This window comes from Cebus imitator, unplaced genomic scaffold, assembly GCF_001604975.1.
Source record: "Cebus imitator isolate Cc_AM_T3 unplaced genomic scaffold, Cebus_imitator-1.0 Scaffold770, whole genome shotgun sequence".
In the NCBI taxonomy this organism is placed as follows: domain Eukaryota; kingdom Metazoa; phylum Chordata; class Mammalia; order Primates; family Cebidae; genus Cebus; species Cebus imitator.
The window spans coordinates 206,542-220,563 of NW_016108085.1; the positions used below are offsets into that span (position 1 = coordinate 206,542).

General features: G+C 43.4%; 1 protein-coding gene across 4 annotated transcripts in view; it reads left to right on the top strand.

The window, feature by feature from the left end:
- The window catches only part of ZNF2 (zinc finger protein 2), an 18,337-nt gene extending 6,338 nt beyond the window's left edge, over window positions 1–11,999 (top strand). The window contains exons 2-6 of one of the 4 annotated variants that reach the window (XR_005198524.1): window positions 3,447–3,518; window positions 4,715–4,841; window positions 7,822–7,935; window positions 8,464–11,856; window positions 11,891–11,999. Coding sequence is in view for 2 of the 4 variants with exons in the window: in XM_017519708.2 (XP_017375197.1) it covers window positions 3,486–3,518; window positions 4,715–4,841; window positions 7,822–7,935; window positions 8,464–9,467 (1,278 nt within the window). In the remaining 2 variants the exon portion in view is untranslated. Of the gene's footprint in view, window positions 1–3,446; window positions 3,519–4,714; window positions 4,865–7,821; window positions 7,936–8,463 lie in introns of those variants that run through there. The other 3 variants (XM_017519708.2, XR_005198525.1, XM_017519709.2) reach the window with 3 other exon arrangements.
- Window positions 12,000–14,022: the final 2,023 nt, after the last annotated feature.

Sequence of the window (14,022 nt, forward strand, 5' to 3'; positions counted from 1 at the left end):
CAGGTTAGAGTGTAGTGGCATGATCTCAGCTCATTGCAACCTCTGCCTTCTGGGTTCAAGCAATTCTCCTGCCCTAGTCTCCAGAGTAGCTGGGACTACAGGCATGCACCAATATGCCTGGCTAATTTTTGTATTTTTAGTAAAGATGGGATTTCACCACGTTGACAAAACTGGTCCTGAACTCCTAACCTCAAGTGATCTGCCTGCCTAGGCCTCCCACAGGACTGGGATTACAGGTATGAGCCACTGTGCTTGGCCATTCTTTCTGGTTTTCAGTTGTTGATTGTTTTGTTTTGTTTTGTAAGAAACAAAGCATTACAGATAAAGCTGAAGTCTCCTGGGTATCCCTCCCCAGTCTTGTTTTCCTCTCTTCTCAGATATGTGCACATTTGGTGCTTATTGTCCCATGTGTTAATAGATTTTTGCGGGTATGATCTACCTGTTGTTAAATTCTATGTAAATATTATACAGTAAGTCATCCTATAACTTATTTTTTGCTCAGTAATTATTTTTTTGCAATTTATCTCTGTCAACATGAGATAATGTATAATATTCATATATGTATATATATTCACAAATCTGTTATCTGATTAATGGACATTGAAGTTGTTTGCAGTTTATCACTAGTGATCTTCTCCCCAGTGACTTTTAATGCTACCTCAGTCATATATCGGGCTTCCCTAATGCTTGGCTATGTTTTGGGATTTTCTGTTCTAGTCTATTGGTCTGTAATTGATGTGGCTATCTTTTCAGGAAAATAAATCATTATAGCATAAAAGTTAAAAGTTCCCAGGCAGACCTGGGTTCAGGTTTACCTCAGCTTCTTACAAAGCCTTAATTTCCTAATCTGTAAAATAGTGCCTACCTTATTGATTTATGAGGATGAAGTTAAATTAACCTTATAAAAAAAAGCACTTAGCACAATACCTGGCAAATAGCAAATGCTCAATAATGCTAGTTGTTATTAAGATGATGTTTAGGCCAGGCGTGGTGGCTCACGCCTGTAATCCCAGCAATTTGGGAGGCCAAGGTGGGCAGATCACCTGAGATCAGGAGTTCAAGACCAGCCTGGTCAACATGGTAAAACCCTGTCTCTACTAAAAATACAAAAAATAGCTGGGTGTGGTGGTGCACGCCTGTAATCCCAGCCACTTGGGAGGCTGAGGCAGGAGAATCGCTTGAGCCCAGGAGACGGAGGTTGCAGTGAGCTGAGATTATGCCACTGCACTCCAGCCTGGGCAACAAGAGTGAAACTCCGTTTAAAAAAAAAAAAAAAGAAGATAATGTTTAATAGTGTTACATTGTATATGTGGACTGGACCATAAATTACTTAACCAAATCTCCAGATGTTTAAGGTATTTCAAAATTTAATCTTTTCAAGTTATTGAAAAGATTAAATTAGGTAATACATGTAAAGTGCTCAGGAAGTGCCCTGGCACAAAGCTGTCAATAAAGGTTAATGTTAATGATGAGTCATAAAAAGCTTTGCATATATTATTACTTATTTCCTTAGTATAAATTCCTAAGAGAGAATTGTTGGGTCAAACAGTATGTTTCAAGGCCCTTGCTACAAGTCACAGTGATTTTCCTAAAGCACAGATGTGGGTAATGACATGCCCATGCCCAGCACCTTCAGTAATCTCCATGCCTGTAGAGAAAGGCATGCAGAGCTCTCCTCGGTGAAACTGGCCGCTGCCTACTTCTCCAGCCTCATTTTCCCCACAGCACTACTCACAGCCTAGACTTCCACCATTCTAAGCTAATTTTAGTTGTTAATCCTTTCCATGTAAAGACCTGCCTCCTCCTTTTTGAAAAACTTGATTTTTTCCTCAACACGTTTTTTCCTCAACATTTAGAATGTTCCAGCTCCTCCCACAAATGAAAATTTAGCTTAGATCCCACTCCTGTCAAGAAAGCTGCAGTGTTCCACCCTCCATTCCTTCCTGCTGGGTTAGGTGAGCCTCTGAGGTGCTCTCATGGATTGCTGTACACATCTCTGCAGCACTTACCCATCCTGGAGTGAAATATTATTTCATTTATTTGTTTGTTCTGTCTGCTAAGCCAAAGTTTCTGGAGGACAAAGACAGCTTCTAACAGGTTTTTTTGGTGCTTGGTATAAGTAGTTGGTGCTGAATAAATGCTGGTTGAATAGAGGGATGAATGAGTCACAAGAAGCAATGACCATATCCCCTTGAGTGTAGGAGAATGGTCAGTGTACCACAAATACGCTTTTTCCTCCACCTCACCAGGACCACACCATCTCCTAGCCACCATAAATCCCAGAAATGTGTGATTTAATGCTCTCGTCTTATTTTTGTACATTTTATTTTTGTAGAGACAAGGGTCTTGCCATGTTGCCCAGGCTGGTCTCAAGAACTCCTGGCCTCAAGTGATCCTTCCACCTCGGCCTCCTAAAGTGCTGGGATTACAGACATGCACCACCGTGCCTGGCCTGTCATTTTAATTAGACTCTTCGTTGTAAAAAACTGAGACTTAATCCCCGTAAAGGGAATTAGTGATAAGGTCTTGTACAGAGCCCAAGATGGTTAGAGTCTCATGGCAATCTATGAATAAATAAGGCTGGTTTGCATGGAAATGGGAGCCCGTGGGTGGTGCTAGGTGAGGCGGGGGCCTCCCCGGGAATTCTTAGGTCTTTGCTTCAGTGTTTTACCACCAATGGGACTGTGCTAGGCTTCCTCCTGCCTGCTTCTGGTCCCATGGTCTATTATTACCTTTTCTCTACCTTGTACCTCCCACATGCCCACGGGTTCTGCTTCTAGTAACTTTGGTTCCCCGATCCTCATGGCTACTTTGGAACCTTATGATACTCATTCAGCTCATCACCCAGTTGTCCTGACATTTCTTAGTTCATTCCCAAGGAAGGATGTCATCTTTTCAAGCCAGATCACATCTCAGTCTACTAGTCACCTATGCCTTGCCCACCTGTGGCCTTGTCAGTGTGGCTCCAGGAATGAGACACACGGTCACGTGGTACAAAACAAAAATACTCCACTCATAGCTCCTTTAGTAATTTTCCTTTGAAGAGACTGGATTGTCTTTTATGTATCTTGTCCATGTAGTCATTTACAAAATTGCTTATGGCTTTTGCCCAGTAATGATTCAGGGTAATACTGAATGTGAGTTTATACATACTGTATGAATTTTACACAGTTCTTGACTCAGGAATAGAACTCTGCCTCTAGTGTCATGGTAAAACAAGCACCACATTGTGGTCTAATTCACAGTTCCGTGGTTGTTGGTGCTAATTCTGCGGGCGGGGGGATGGTGTCTGGAGTTGTTCCTGGCCTTGCTTTACTTTGACCCCCTTTTTTAAGGTATTGAGAATGACATATCCCCCTGGTGTGTGCTTCATGGGTCAAAAGACTATGTGACAGGACTGGCCTTTCTCATACCTTCTTTCTCACCCCATACTTCTGCCTCATTAGGACTCTGCCCTTGTCTACAAAGAGAGCACACAGGAGAGAATGGCTGCTGTGTCTCCGACCACCAGATGCCAGGTGAGGTGGACTTTTGTGTTTCCAAAATACTCCACTCATCTCCAGAGTGTAATCACTTTTGTTTCTCTATCCTGGAGCCTCTTTCAGCAGACCCAGCCAGGCAGATGAAGGACTACATAGGGAGTACTTTCTTCCCATTTGACTTGAGGTGTCCTTCAGTGACCTTTTCTTGCCTTGAACATGTGTCCATTAGCTTGTCACCAGGCTTACAACTGTTGGAGCCTTCACTATGAGTGATTTTGCCTAGAAGCCAATGGTAGGGTCTGATTGGAAGGTTTGGGGAATAGTGGGCTGGTTCTGAATGTCCCTTTTTCATGTGTGGACTGAGAAGAGGTCCCAGTGTTCCAGGGTGTATGGGTCTAGGCCGGGGCGTGTAATACATGCTGTAGAGCACCTCTGTGGGGTGGTAAGGGCCCTGAAGAGTCTCATGTGCTAGAGACATGTAGCTTGTTCCATTCCTGCCCAAGGACAGAATTGTGAATTCTGTACCCTGGCCTAGAACTTCCGTAGACACACAGGAGACTCATCTGAGGTTTTAGAAGTGGAGGTACAGAGATGCAATCTTACAGAATCATAGAGCTTTAGAATGAAATGAGAGAGATCCTACAGATGATCTAATCAATACTGTTATTCTAAGGATCTGTAAACAACAAAGACAATTGGTGAAATTTAAGTAAGATTGTAGATTAGATAATAGTATAAAATCAGTGCTATTTTCTCCTAGTTATACTGCGATTATAACAACAGTATGTCCTTGTTTTTATAAAATACACACAAATATATAGGATTAAAGACACATGATGTTGGCAAGTTCGCCAAGAGGTATATAAAAAAGATAGGAGAATGTGCATCTAGAAAGAGACAGAAAGATAAAGCAAATGTGGAAAATGTTGCCATTTAGGGGAGCCAGGTGAAGGGTACACAGGATTTCTTGTGTGCTGTTTTTAGAAGTCTGAGAAAAGAGTCTGATATTCAGAAACTCAGCTGTAAGTATAGTGGTATGAGATTCTGACCAAGAGCTTCATGTCTTGGGTGATTAGGCCACTTTTCCCAAATGCTTTAAAGCTCTACTCAGTCAGAACTATTTTTCTTCCCTCCCACCATGCATCCTCCAGGGCTGTCATCTTTGACATTTTTGGTCTGGTCCAAGTAAAGAGAAGGATTAAGAGTAAGGGAGAATGTGATTGTATTTTCAGGAATCAGTGACATTCGAAGATGTGGCTGTGGTTTTCACAGATGAAGAGTGGAGTCATCTGGTCCCCATTCAGAAGGACCTCTACAAGGAGGTGATGCTGGAGAACTATAAGAGCGTTGTGTCACTGGGTAAGGGGAGCCTCCATGAGGAGGTACGTTCTGTATTACACTAATGGGCTGAGAGGGCTGAGGAATTAATACCTTTCTTCTCCCTCCTGAGCTCTGAGTCACTGAGAGACAAGGTAATATAAGGGTAGCCGAGAGAAAAGGGAATAGACCCAAAGTCAGGCAAGAAAGTTTATTAACCTGCCGGGCTTCTCAGAGGAGGCAGCAGCTCCGAGCTTACAAAATGAGTGGTTTATATGGGATGAGAGGACCATAAGGGGGTTTCAGGTAACAGACACAGAGAAAGTTCGTTAACTTGCAACATACCTACAATACATCACCCTGTGCCTTTTCAGTCTTTTAAAAAGACTGAAACCAGAATCTTTTACAGATATGTGTTAAGCAGGAATTGCCATCCTGATAGCTGTAATTAGGCTTTGCCTAATTGTAGCAGGTCTGGCAGCCTTGATGTGGCGCCTAGGTAGGGGTTCAGGAATGCAGCTGCGGGGCAGGGGGGTGGTCATCCTGCGTGGAGGGGGTTTTCTGAAGCAGCACAGCTCCATCCCTAACAGGTAAGAGTCAAAAGGTGTGGCATTAAGAGTACAGCAACACAAGGCTCCATACTGAACCCCAGCATTGGACAGACATGCCTCCCCAGTGTGGGCAGTGCTGGACAACCATAGGCTTTCTCACTCAGCAGCCTGCCCCGGCAAAACGGAGCGAGGGTCAGTGAGGGCTGAGGGATGGAGCAGAACGTGTGTTAGATGCAGGGAGCTGGCTCTCCAGAGGGGCAGGCAGAAGAGGCTGAGTTCCATATGGCCAGTCTTTCTCCCAACTCGCTAGCCAGATAACTCAGCTCACCCAGATGAGTGTGCACTGGGGCAGGGGGCCATCTTGCTGGAATACAGGGTTATGCCTCTGAGGTCACCAGAGATATGTTTGATTTTGAATATGTCTTAGGTACAGCCTTAGATGCTCACAGAAGACACTTTGTAATTATAGAGACTTGTGTGACAAAGAGAAAGTTAAGAGTCACTGCTGATTCTGGTGTTAGTGAAAAGTAAAGTTGGGCTCCTGGAGGTTATAAGAACCTGAGCTTCACAAGCAGAGTTGGAGAAGCTGAGAGAGTGCCCAGATTGAGAACCTGGCTTAAAATAAGCAGCAGATGGCAGCAAAAGGAGTCACATTGCAGATTTCCTACAAGGCAGGTCAAAAAGTAAGTGCTAACACACCCCAGGATTAACCTAATCAGGCCCAATTGTCTCCCAAACAGAATTGAATGTTCAGGAGGCATCAAAGATGGCTGAGCATCTGTTACAGGCTTTAGCAGATGACATATTGAGGAAAATAGAACCCCTGAGGTCAGAGACAGAGAGCCACAAGGATATGCTAGGTGTGGCCGTTTTGTCAACAGAGAATTCACGTAAAAGCCAGTAGATGATCCTTGGGCCCAATAAAAAACTGCCTCTTTCCCAAGTTGGGGCCTCAACAAAAGGGAAGTTTAGAGCCCAAGCCTATTTCTAGGGTCTATTTTTTAATATAACCAAAAATGGATAGATTTACTTCAGGGAATTTATCCTAAGGAAATACCAGGAGGGCAGTCCATAGTATGCACAGATGTTCATCACACTGTTGTTTGTTAATAGCAAAACATTAAAAATGCTCTAAATGTCTATAATGGAGTTCATTAAATCAATTATGTCATCTCATACAATGTGATATCCTGTAGCCATAACAGTGGTGAGGTAGATGAGTGCTGACTGAAATAAAATAGTATTTTAAATTTATTCTCATGAAAAAAATCAAGTTTACAAATCAGCATCATTTCATTATTAGTTGCTTTTTGTTTTTTGAGAAAAGTCTCACTCCGTTGCCTACGCTGGAGTATAGTGGTGCGATCTTGGCTCACTGCAACCTTTGTTTCCCGGTTCAAGCGATTCTTGTGGCTGTCTCCCAAGTAGCTGGGATTACAGGCATGAGCCACCAGGCCTTGCTAATTTTTGTATTTTTAGTAGACGGTTTCACCACGTTGGCCAGGCTGGTCTCAAACTTCTGACCTCAGGTGATCTGCCCATCTCACCTTCCCAAAGGTCTAGGATTACAGGCGTGAGCCTCTGTGCCAGGCCTTATTACCTAGTTTTTAACAGAATGTATCTATAGGTATCTTTTGATATCATAATGAATAGAAAGAAAATGAATACACCATATGCAAGCTGATTTTTCTTTTTACTTATATACACTTCTAATTTTCCTAAAATTGTTTTAGGTACAGTCTTACAACCAGGACTCGTTTCAATGAAAGCATAATGCTCAAGGCAAAGACACAAACAGAAATGGGCAGGTTTGATATACTTTTTTACTCAAAGTGACTTAATTTCGTTCTCACCTCCCCTAAGCCAACGACCTTCATCCTACCAGTGCTAACACCAGGAGCTTCCCAGTCACTTCACGGGGCAGAATAAACACATGAATTCACACAGGTTCTCTCAACTTTCTGACCTTGTGCCACTTGCTCCTTTTATAGCCTCAGTCCTGGCCTCTGTCTAGAGGTTCCTCTGCTTTGGACTCTGCATTCATGGCCTGCGCCATCTGCCTTTTGCATTTTCTTCCTAAAAGATTAGAGGCTGTGGCCAGGCACAGTGGCTCAGCACTTTGGGAACCTGAGGCAGGCAGATTACCTGAGGGCAGGAGTTCAAGACCAGCATGGCCATCATGGTGAAACCCTGTCTCTACTAAAAATATAGAAATTAGCCAGGTATGGTGGCACCCGCCTGTAATTTCAGCTATTTGGGAGGCTGAGGCAGGAGAATCACTTGAACCTGGGAGGTGGAGGTTGCAGTGAGCTGAGATCAGGCCACTGCACTCCAGCCTGGGTGACCGAGCAAGATGCTATCTCAACAACAACAACAACAAAAAAGACTTAGAGGCTGGGATTGAGCTTTGGGAGAGTGATGCTATTTTCATCACATGCAGCCATCTGCTTTGTTTCTTTCTCTTTGAGCAGGCCTTCCAGTTCCTCAACCTGATATGATTTTCCAATTGAAGAGAGGGGACGAGCCATGGATGGTAGATCTTCATGGGTCTGTGGAGACAGAATGGCCAAAGAGTGTCTCTCTAGGTAACTGAGTGTGAACAGGACAGGATGGAGTTTTCTTTGGCTTTTTGTTGGTTATTTGGGTGATGGCGGCAATATCAGGTATCACCTTTCTCTCAAGTTCAAGTCTTCTGCTTTATTATTTATTGTATACCACCCACCAGCTTTCATTTTTTTCCCTCTATACCTTAACGTACTATTCATCTGTATTCACCAAGTGTTACTTTCTCATGTCTGTAACATTGCCCACTCACACTTTGCTATTTCTATCGAGCACTGTCCTGTCCATTCGGCTTGCTCTCCTAATTGTCGTGGCCATGCTCCTACTGGACATTCTCCTATTTTTTGAGGTGTCCATCATCCACTCTGTTCCCTGCCACCTCTTCACTCCCAGGTCTCGGTGCCTTCCTTCAGTGTAAGGCTATCTGTGGGAGCAAGCAATGCAGTGACCATACATTACTTTCAGACTCATTGGAACATCTCCTCCTTCTGCTCTAATTTTAATTTCCTGGTCTAGGAAAAAAAACAGCATCTGTCTTCTGTTTGTTCTAGACTGGGAAACTAAGCCTGAAATTTATGATGCTTCCGAAGAAAAAGCAGAAGGATCACTGAGGGAAAGTCTTGGAAGGCAAAGTCCTCTGTGTCCTAAATTTGAAGTTCATGCACCCGACAGCAGGATGGGAACAGAAAAGAAAAGCCCGACAGGGGAGACTCATAAGAAATCCCTCTCCCAGGAGAAAGGCTCACGGCGAGGGTCTGCCTTCCCCAAGGAGTTTCCCACTAAAGAGAGACAGCAGGAATGCAGTGACTGTGGAAAGACTTTTTTTGACCACTCATCCCTCACCCGCCATCAGAGGACTCACACTGGGGAGAAGCCCTACGACTGCCACGAGTGTGGGAAAGCCTTCAGCCACAGAAGCAGCCTCAGCAGACATCTGATGTCACACACTGGGGAGAGCCCCTATGAGTGCAGCGTGTGCGCAAAAGCCTTCTTTGACCGCTCGTCCCTAACTGTGCATCAGCGAATTCACACTGGAGAGAAGCCCTTTCAGTGCAACGAGTGTGGAAAAGCCTTTTTTGACCGTTCATCCCTTACTCGACACCAGAGAATTCACACTGGAGAAAGTCCTTATGAATGTCATCAGTGTGGGAAGGCCTTTAGCCAGAAAAGCATTCTTACTCGCCATCAGCTAATCCACACTGGCAGGAAGCCTTACGAGTGTAATGAGTGTGGGAAAGCTTTCTATGGTGTCTCGTCACTGAATAGACATCAGAAAGCTCACACTGGGGACCCTCGCTATCAGTGTAACGAGTGTGGTAAAGCTTTCTTTGACCGCTCATCCCTTACACAGCATCAGAAGATCCACACTGGAGACAAGCCATATGAATGCAGTGAGTGCGGGAAAGCCTTCAGCCAGCGCTGCCGCCTCACGCGGCATCAGCGTGTCCACACAGGAGAGAAGCCCTTTGAATGCAGCGTGTGTGGCAAAGTTTTCAGCTCAAAATCATCAGTTATTCAACATCAACGGCGTTACGCCAAACAGGGAATAGACTGAGTTGGGCAAAAGCTTGGACTAGACAAGAACTTCTGCACAAATTTGAGATAGGTCTCCTCTATCTTAAAGCCTCTATTTGCTCATTCTACCCACTCTGGCTGCCGTTGTCCTGTCCTGCTTCTGCGCCAGAGTGTTTAATAAGCACTCCCTTCCTGCTGTGTTGTAGAACTGTAAGGGAGGCCATGGAAATGACTCTGCGTCAGACAATAGGATAGATGTTAGGAGGAGGCATACCTTTTGTGAAAACCTAGGCCCCAGGTATCACTGCACTTTAAGTATCTGGAGGGAAAGGCAAAACAGCAACAAAGCAGCACGTGTTTCAGAACAGTTGTTTTGATGGCTTAGTCCCTCTCTTGGAGCTTTTTGGGGCACTAACCTTGTTCTCTTTGTGTCCCAGTTTTTAGATCTCTTACTTCCACTGCTAGTAGCTAGCACTTACTGAGTGCTTACAATGGGGTAAAGACTCAGCTAAGGGTTTTACAGTAAGTAGATTAATTGATCCTGTCACCAACCCTATGAAGTAGGTACTGTTACCATCTTCATCTACAGATGAGCACTTTGAGGTTTAGGGAGATTAAATCACTTGCCCAAGGTGACCCCGCTGGTAGGAGGTGATGCTAGGTCCACCTTCAAAGTCTATTCTCTTTACCATTATGCTCGATTCCTTGTTTTATAATTTATGTGTATTGTCTTCGCAACTAGATTGTAAGCACTTGGAGGTTGACTTACAAGTCTTTGTATCTCACACAGTGCCTTGCTAATAGGTGCTCAATAAATATTTGAGTGAATGACTTTTCTGCTTACCAAATTCTCTCCATTCAAAATACCTTTTAGATTCACATACCTTCTCTGAATTCATAGCCCAGCTTGTACTTTTATCATCCCTAGCTTCCACTCCTGGCAGCAGTAGCTTCCTAATTCCAGTTCTTCCTGCTTTATTGTTGAAGAGGGATGCGCTAAGCTATGATACAGTAACAAGCCCACAGAGAGCTGTGTCTCTCTTAAAACCTGACAGGAACTAATCTGTCTCATTTTTATCCTCATTAGTTGGAACATCTGGCTTCCAAAGTTACCACAAGGGAGGAAGAGAAAGCCAGAGGAATTTGTAGTGTATTTTTTTAGACCCAGGCTTAACATCACTTCTGTCCACATCTAATAAGCCAGAACCCAGCACCTGGAAGCTAGGAAAGTAAACAAGCACCTGGATAGTTGGTTAATACCAAGAGCCTCTGTCATGGTTACATTTTCCATATTACTGTTAAGCCAGTCTTTGCAAATGACCCCTTTCTGCCCATCATTGCCTTTCTCAAGACCTAAACTAGCTCCCTGTTTGGTGAAAAATTACCTGAATATTTAAGGTCTGCCTTAACATGATCCCCATTGCTGAACTTTACTTCCTGACTCCCAAAACTCTTCTATTCCCTAGGCCCAGTCCTATATTTTTATTTTTATTGAAAGATTGGCACTAGATGACCTTGACTCTAGGCATTTGCATTATTTTGCTTTTTGCTTAGGGTGAAGCTCAGAAAAGGACTTGGTTCTGAAAGGCTGTCTGGAATTAGATTGTTCTCTGTGAATCCCAGTGGATTGAGATGAATTTCCTCTGGAAGTTCAAGTCAGATTTGAGAAGCTGAATTACCAAACAGATCCTCCCCTATTACTCTGTTCACCCTAGAGCAGATGAATGGCAGGGAAGACTTGATGTGTGGACTTTTGAAAGCAACTTGAGGAAAAACACATAACAGAATCTATGGGTGTGGATAATATGTGATACTGCTAAACAATGTTAAGTAGAAAATAAAAGAGACTTGGTAAACTTTTGGCTGATGACTGTCTCTAGGAGTTCTGAATTAAAAAAAAAAAATTGAAGGTCAAGTATTTTCCTAATGCATTCTACCACTTTCAGCAAGATAAGATTGGAACAAATTCAGGATTCCAATGGACATCTTTTTTACTTAATTATTCGTAGAAAAGATAATGGACTTTTGAGCACAGTAGTAATGGAAGCAGTGGGGATATGAATTTGACAGTTTTCCGTTTTAGATTTGGTGATCAGAGCTTTTTTTTTTTTTTAATGTGGAATACTTCCACTTCCTTCTGAAAACAGGAAAGGGCTGTTTTACCTTTTAATTGATATATCCCAATATGGCATGCAGTAGTGGAGACCATAAATTTTGAGGTTTTGGCTTCACTCAGTAGCTATTAGTAGGATCAAATCTTGGAATCAGAAATTGATCAAATTGGAAGAATATCACCATTCTTAAGGTGTAAAGCAAAAATGATAGTGTTTGTAGGGGTTTGAGCCTCAAAGAAATGAAATAATATCACTGATGACAAGCTTTAAAAGGAGTTTCAAAGAAATGAAATATTACTGATGACAAACTCTAAAGTTTTAAGAAATAATATTACTGATGACAGATAAGTTTTAAGAGAGAATTGAATGCTTACCACACAAAGGCACAGAAGCATTCTATGAATAAAAAATGGCTGGCAATGCTAGAGAACTTTGCAATGGTGAGAATATGAGAGATGAAGAAAGCTGGGCACTGCAGCCTGGCACAGACAATTGGCAGGCCCACCGATCCCAGAAGTGTATCTGGGGTGTCAGGATGCCAGAGTGGCCAGCGGGAGGGTTGGCCAGCTTCTGGGCTCAGGGACACCCACCCCCTCCTCCCTAGGCCTGCATTTCTAAGAATAACCCCCTCTGCAAGTCTTACATAATACACAGAGAGCTCAAGAACAAAGCAAAGACCAGGTGCCAGCCATTAGACAAGTATGCTGATTTTCAATGTCATATCCTGCAGCCATTACAATGGTGAGGTAGATCAGTGCTGACTGGAATAAAATACTATTTTAAATTTACTATGTGAAAAATCAAGTTTAGAAATCATTTCATTATCCAGTTTTGTGGGGGTTTTTTTGTTTTTTGGTTTTGTTTTTGAAACAGTCTCGCTCTTGGCTGGAGTGCAATGGTGCGATCTCGGCTCACTGCAACCTCTGCCTTCTGGGTTCAAGCTATTCTGCCTCAGCCCCCTGAATAGCTGGAATTACAGGCGCCCGCCACCACACCCAGCTAATTTTTGCCAGATTCTGGAAGTTAACTATCGCAGATGTTACAGAAAAGTTCATGAACTGGGGTCCAGTGTAGCTACTTTTGTGCTTCACTTTGTTTCTATATTGAAAGATATTTGTAAATCACTTCTTGGCTGACATGCAGCCATTGATCTGGCTAGCACATAATTTTCTATATGCATTATATTGACCCAGTAACAGCAGTGTAAATTTAACTCCATTTAATACACCAGCAGTTTACTATTCTACCACCAAGATATTTAAATTTTTAAATTACAATCTAATAAAGCAATATTTAAATAACTAAAATACTGAGATTGCTCATTACCTTAATGAGAGTAAGTATCTATCAAAAAGAGAAGGAGGGCTGGGCACGATGGCTCATGCCTGTAATCCTAGCACTTTGGGAGGCCAAGGCGGGTAGATCACCTGAAGTCAGGAGTTCGAGACTGGCCTGGCCAACATGGTGAAACCCCACCTCAATTAAAAACAAAAATTATCTGGGCATGGGGGTGGGCACCTGTAATTCCAGCTACCTGGGAGGCTGAGGCAGGAGAATCATTTGAACTCGAGGCAGACATTGCAATGAGCCAAGATCGTACCACTACACTCCAGCTTGGGCAACAAGAGCGAAACTCTATCTCAAAAAAAAAAAAAAAAAAAAAAAAGATGGGAAGGAGAAAAACCCAATATCTAATGTAATCAAGTTGGTCATTGCTATGGGCAATGAGTCTTGATCCCATTGAGACCTGAATCATACTGATTGAGCCTCAGGATTTTCTGCTCCTGATATGGAAGTGGGAGCATCTATAGGCCAGCTCCCACCCCCATTGGTCAAGTATTGCTGCATGAACACCACGGGCATCTGTAGTCATCTCCTACTGCAGGTTTGGACAAACTCTGGGAAAAGGGAGCAATGATGTGAGGGATAGCTGAGGTGAGGTGTAATCTCATTATACCTGTGTAAAGTTGTTTGTTGCAACAGGCATGGGGTAAAAATTGAGTCACGAGGATATGTGCATGCACCCAGGGTGTCCAGTGTGAGGATAGAGAGTGAGCTCATTGGGATATATTGAGCTTGAGATGCTTGTGAAATATCCAAGGTATATGGCAATGTAGAGTGGACAGCTCTGTAGATGCTATGTGAAACCATGTGAGTGGAGGGAAATCAGGAAGAAGGGGTAGTGTAGAAAGAGACAAGGGTCAAGGACAGGTCCTTTAGGAAGACCAAGATTTAAGGGGTGTGAAGACAGGACAAGCCTTCAAAGGAGGAGTAGATGGAGATAGGTAAGAGAGATGCCAGGCGACAGCACTGCCACAGAGGTCAAAAGAATTTTCAAGAAAGAGGGAATGGTTGGTCAGGTGCAGTGGCTCACGCCTGTAATCCCAGCATTTTGGGAGGCCAAGGCGGGTGGATCACGAGGTCAGGAGTTGGAGACCAGCCTGGTCAACATGGCGAAACCCCACCTCTACTAAAAATACA